At 38.1% G+C, this 5,810-nt stretch overlaps 2 protein-coding genes across 2 annotated transcripts in view; one reads left to right on the top strand and one right to left on the bottom strand.

Moving 5' to 3' along the window:
* si:dkey-103g5.4 overlaps positions 1–2,915 on the top strand; it is a 14,040-nt gene extending 11,125 nt beyond the window's left edge. Inside the window, exons 15-17 of the mRNA XM_035679394.1 lie at positions 1,755–1,901; positions 2,086–2,280; positions 2,466–2,915. Of these exons, the coding sequence (XP_035535287.1) occupies positions 1,755–1,901; positions 2,086–2,280; positions 2,466–2,582 (459 nt within the window). The 3' untranslated portion in view covers positions 2,583–2,915. The remainder of the gene's footprint in view (positions 1–1,754; positions 1,902–2,085; positions 2,281–2,465) is intronic.
* A 652-nt stretch (positions 2,916–3,567) lies between these two features.
* LOC118341192 (interferon-induced transmembrane protein 2-like) lies at positions 3,568–4,362 on the bottom strand. Its single transcript, XM_035679393.1, has 2 exons — positions 4,138–4,362; positions 3,568–3,981 (listed from the first exon to the last, which is right to left on the bottom strand). Exons 1-2 carry the CDS (start codon positions 4,345–4,347, stop codon positions 3,841–3,843), a joined length of 351 nt encoding a protein of 116 aa, XP_035535286.1. The 5' UTR covers positions 4,348–4,362; the 3' UTR covers positions 3,568–3,840.
* Positions 4,363–5,810: the final 1,448 nt, after the last annotated feature.

The raw sequence follows: 5,810 nt of genomic DNA, 5'->3' as shown, positions 1-5,810 counted from the left end.
TTGTGGTTTGGGCTTACAGCCGCAGCAGGCACAATAGGCTTAGCAGGAGCAGCAGCAAGCAGCATGGCAGCAATACAGATGCAGGGCCAAACAGCGGGATTGGGACAGAGCAGAGGGGGCTGGGATTGATTGGGCGTGAGGCATGTCATGTGCATATAGGCAACATAGGGCTCGGAAGTTGACTGCGTGAACGACTACGTTGGGCAAGCTTCGCTCCATTTGTTCTTACACTCATACCAACTCAACCTGTAAGAAATTGAAAGGACACCTAACTCAACCGTTAACTTTGTTGCATTCATCTTTCGAACCATATAACCATTTTGGTTGAACTTGCAAAAACTACAATCAAAATCTGAGATTTCTCAACTGACAATTCAGGTGAAAGAGACAAATCTTTAGCCTCAATCAGCTCCATTCTGCCCACATCCCATCTTTCTATTCTGCACTACAAACATTTTAGGCATTTTATTATGGGCGATCGCCCCCCAGTTGGATACATCTGTGTGAACTGCAAATCCAAACATTCTTATGGGTCTTGGTGGGTTACAATGGGGATACTTAATGCTTGTCTCAGGGATGTGGCCAGGCTCTCGTAGAATTCTGGGGCTTGGCTGGTTAAAGGGGGGAACTGGCAACTCTAGCCATTTCACCATTTTCCACCGGAATCAGGCCATTTAACCATCCAAAATGACATTTTCATAATAACGGGGTTTATTAAGCTTGAAAAAGTTTGCCAATTCCTCCTATTATGTAACGTGGGATGGGATTGAGTAACGCTTTAAGACTTGCATGTGCGGGAAGTAACAGTAATCTACATTACTGTTTTGCCAATCTCGTAATCCCTTAACTCTTTTTAACTCACTTGAAAAAAGTAATCGGATTACCCATCAGTGCCCACCACTGAAAAGTATAATGATAATTGTAAGTGACAATAAGGAGTGATGTGAGAAGATGAAGACTCAAAAATACTGCAGGGAAAAGGAGAGAATGAGGGAATAATGTTAAATGCAGCAGTACATTTCTTAGTACCTGAATATTAAAGCTCAGTAGCTCAGACAACGTGACAAGAGCTTGCTCTATCCATCTGCTGCATCCATCTTTTTGGAGTGCTCACGAATGCTGAAGGGGCAGTTCAGTAAACAGTCCCAACATTGAAAGGCTTTATAGAACATCCTGTTTTGTCCTGCAGAAAGACTCTCTATCTCTGTTTACCCCTTTCTGCTCACAGGGAAGCGCGGTCTGACTAAATGACCCCTCAAATCAGTATATAACCAGCAAAACAGCTTTCCTGCATGGGATTAATGTTTTAAAGTTTGTTTCTGGGTTTTCAGGTTTTTGCTGTTTTGTGATTCTCTCCTCATGCAGTTTGACACATAGATTACTTTGCAAAACATACAACTCTAGCTGACATTTAGAATTTGTAGCATTTAATGGGAGACATTACAATCTATCCTTGTTTATTGCAGCAGACCTTAGAGGTGTATTGGTGAAGTAGGGTCTTCCTCTTCTTGCCCTCATTCCCATCTGTTGCACTTTCTCATGTATATATTCCAGTTAATCATCAAAACTAAAATGTAAAACGAATTCATTAATTTCCTTTCAAATGACCAGACATGCAACATTGTATTGTACATGTGATGCAATGTTGCGCCATACTTACATACTTTTTATCAGGGAATTATGTATGCAAATGTTTTTCGATAGCTGTAATGTGTTGCTGAGAACAGCTCTGTTGGCTCTGGCTCTGTTGACAGGAAGCAGAAGAGACCCTCTTTGTCCGTCGCCAGAGGCTTCAGTCAGTTGGAGGCTTCTCTCTGCTGCTACTCCACTGTCTGTCCCATGTCAAAATTAAAGACATGAGCTCTGACTCCAGTCCTGCCTTCCAGAGGCTTTTCTTCAAGGTGCAGGCAAACACTCAAGTGTTCATGAATCATTAGCGGTTTGGGAAAATATTGTAGTTGTGAGAGTATGTTTTGAAGTCAAATTTATCTTCATATAAAGTTGAACTTTTGAATTTTTTATGGGTTTACTGTTGGTTGGATTTATTTTACAAGTGTGACATTAATTGTTGATTTTATATCACAGATATTGCAGGCATGTTTGGGAGAACTGTTTCAGGCCAGACTGGGCGTGCACCCCTCTGGACAGGAAGCCAATTTGTGTGTGTTGTGTTGTGAAGGGGCCTCTTCAGGGGCCTTAAAAGGGACTCTATCAGACTCTCACGCTGCCTCCCTGCTTTACAGACTTCATAAACCAAACAGAGGGTTGCTGTCTGAAGATGTAAGAACAGAATATTTGCTCCTTCTATGATCATTTGCATTAGCATAGTTTACATCTTGCTACTTAAACTTCAGAAAAAAGCCATGACTGTATTATTCTGTTTGCTCTCTGTATTGTGCAAGAGGAAAGTAACCAGAGCCTTCCTTGCATTTTTCTTGTTTTTCTGTTTCTGATTATCGGAGCAGGAAGTTGGGGAACTTCACAGGAAACACAGAGACATTTCCCTGTTCTCCAATCTTGAAGGAATTTTGAGAGTTAAGAGCTCTGGTGTTTCAGAGAAAGATGGAGACCAGATTGGGTAAACATATGTACTTTTATGCATCCATATTAGTGTGCAGAAATGTTAGTTTTAAAATTCAAAACCATTCACCCCATCCATAAAATCATGGACTCTCCAGGTAAATAATTAAGAGCGTCAGTGAAGTTTGATGGCTGAAATCTGCATGTGGGAAGACTTTCTGGTAGAGCTGTTGTCTCATGTTGTTACTTGCTGACCTACGGAAGGAAGTCCTGGACCAATCAGCGTTTCCTGGACTTATCAGTGGACTGCATTCTATGGATATTTTGCACTTTACACTGGTTGCACTTTATTGCTTAATATACTGTTTTTATATTATTCTTATTGTGAAACTCAATAAAGATCTTAATGAATGATTATGATATAGTATGAGTCATATGGTACCTACTCATTGTTGTGCTTTTCATTGTTTTGGATTTTGGATTTGGTTTCATAAACACGACTTTAACCGAAACCAGCTCCCTAAATTGAACCCTAAATCTAATTCCCAACTACTTAAAAATGACTGCAACACATTACACTAAACATCATTAGTGTTACCTTTAATCAGTTCACAGTTTTTGTTTGCATCGTTTTGTCAAAAAAAAAAAAAAAAAATATATATATATATATATGATAAACTTACCAGATTACATTAATTAGAAAAATTTTAGTCAAGGGGTGATGCTTTTTTGCTTTGTTTCCATTTGTATTGAGGTAAAATCAATTATTCATTTTGTAACTTTGATAAAAAATTCTCAGCCCAAACATCTGCAACTTTTGTGTCTCGTCAGTGAAAAGTATGGTATTCACTCTGGTTTACTGTCCCCTACAGTCAGTGGCATACTGTTTGCCAGAAAGAAAAGACACTGCCGCTAAAGTAAACTTTTGTTGGTTTTGTTCTTCTCCTTTTTGAATTTATTTGTGCAGCATTATTTCCCATCCTAACCTTTAAATGAACATTATCATTGACATTGCTTTGATTCTTGTAATCAACAATCACAAAAAAATCATGTTGCATTGTTTATTTGATCAAAACCAAACAACAACATGTGTAATTCATTGTTAAAAAGGAATGACTTTCTCCTTTAGCAAATTATGTTTTTGGCTTTTACAATCACCATTCATCAGGTTATGGCTTTTTGATCAACAAAAAAAAACACATGCAGGCACATGCAGACATCTGTTTTTCTTTTGCGGTCCTCTGGGTGGGGGAGGGGAAGTTCATTTTACAAAAAGCTTGGCTGAAATACCAAAGAATCTGTGGGCATTAACAGACACCTTCAATGCTGTGTGGCTTTGAGAGCGATGAAAATGATGATCAAAATGATTCCACAGACAAGTCCAATGACATTTAGGATCTTGGCTGTCCTTGATGCATCCTCTGCTTGAGCTGATTCTCCAAGAGCATTAGCATTTTGTGCCTTTAAAAAAAAAATTATTTTAATTTACATGTAATTCAGTTTACTAGAAAAAAAGTATTTACAAAATGTATAATGTTGCAAAACAATAAAAATAATAGAAAGATACAAGCAGTACAAAGATTTTAAAAACTTTGAAGTTCAGAAAACTTCACTTACCCTGCAGGAGCAGACAATGGCAGCAATCCCTAGAGGCAGACAACAACATAAAGTGTTAAAGATAGACCATGCGAGGTAGGATGGAGCCACACCACGGCTCTGGCTTTCCATTCTCTGTCTCACTTGAAGTGAATGGGAGTTGTACTTTGTTTGCAAGTGTCTGGATCCAGTGGCTGGTGAGGCTATGACCCACACCTTTATATCCTTCATGGGTGTGGTTTAAGGCGCTGCATGAGAGCAATAGCAACCAATGGAGAGAAAATAGACACCACTTATCTGAGATTGAACAGAAATGGACATTTTTGGGTCTTGAGCTTTATGGTGCGAGTAACTATACATAGAGGAGAGTTGAAAATGAATTTACAACTTTGAGTAGCAATTGAACAATAAAATGAATTGGACTTCATCTTTACCTAAATCACACATTTCCTCCTCAGGGAGGTCATTAAACCTTCCTGTTTCTATAGCTAATGGTTAATGTACCTAATAATGTACTTAACTGTTAACTTTTGGTTAAATTCTGCTTTATCAAACATGTATCAAACATCTAATCCGTAGAAATTTGATGACAAATGAGGAAAGTAGTACAGTTTCTCAGAGTCGTGACTCTAGACAAAAAAAACAAGTACTACACCTGGTTGCCATGTGATGTGACTGCAAGTCAGTGGGGTCAGTGCATATGGCAAGCCCTTTTAACCATTTAAACGCTAAGTATTGACTATCCGGGAATTAACATTGCTTAGATATCAAAAATCTTTTCTGACTAGTCGCAATTACATTTTGATAGTCGAAATGGTCATTAAGGACTGATCTGATAAGCTAATTGCTGACTAGGTCAAACATACAGATATCAGATATCTGTACTTCGTTTGTTGACTAGGCACGAATGAAAGTTAAAAATATCTCAACGTCATTCATGACTTAGTGCAAATTATTGTGCATTGACGGGTTCATGTCTTGCACGGGCTGCAGCCATTAAAAAGGCGATTAAAAACTCCTTCGCCTCTGGCTGCCTCCGGACATGGTACTAATTAAGCAACATGTTAACAGTTGCTAGTTCTATGTTTGATTTGATGATTTGAACACAACACCTCGGCTCCCCCTAAAGTGCGGGATGCGGGGCCTAATTTGCATTACAGATTCTGCAACGTAATTTCGCCTAGTCAAAACTCTAATTCAAGGATATCTGGTAATTACATTTTGACTACGCAGAATGAAAGTTACAGATATCTCCAATTTCAGATATCTCTAATCAAAACATTCATTTCCAAGATATTCTATAACTTCATAATAGATTATCTACAATTAATTTGACTATCCCTCAACTTCAGTTTGAGATACTCTACAACGCTAATTTTTTTTTTTTTTTTTGACTAGTCATAATTCCAGGTTACAGCATATCTACAACCGTCCATTTCGCCTAGTAAAACTAATTTTAAGATATCTTTAAAGGACATGTAGATATCTTGAATTGAGGTGAATTAAAGATATCTTGAACTGGGAGTTATGACTAAGGTCAGAATCAACATTGTAGATATCTTAACTGGAGATATCTACAATTCAATTGCAGATATCTGTAATTCACATAGTGGATATCTGAAACTGAGATATCCGTAATGATAAACCCCATACAAATGAATGGCAAAAGTGACGTCATTTGTCCTAGGAAGAAT

The sequence above is a fragment of the Morone saxatilis genome, unplaced genomic scaffold, assembly GCF_004916995.1.
Source record: "Morone saxatilis isolate NCDOM2014 unplaced genomic scaffold, NCSU_SB_2.0 Contig8, whole genome shotgun sequence".
In the NCBI taxonomy this organism is placed as follows: Eukaryota; Metazoa; Chordata; class Actinopteri; family Moronidae; genus Morone; species Morone saxatilis.
Note: the sequence above shows the minus strand (reverse complement) of the source record. Positions and strands in the feature narration are given on the sequence as shown.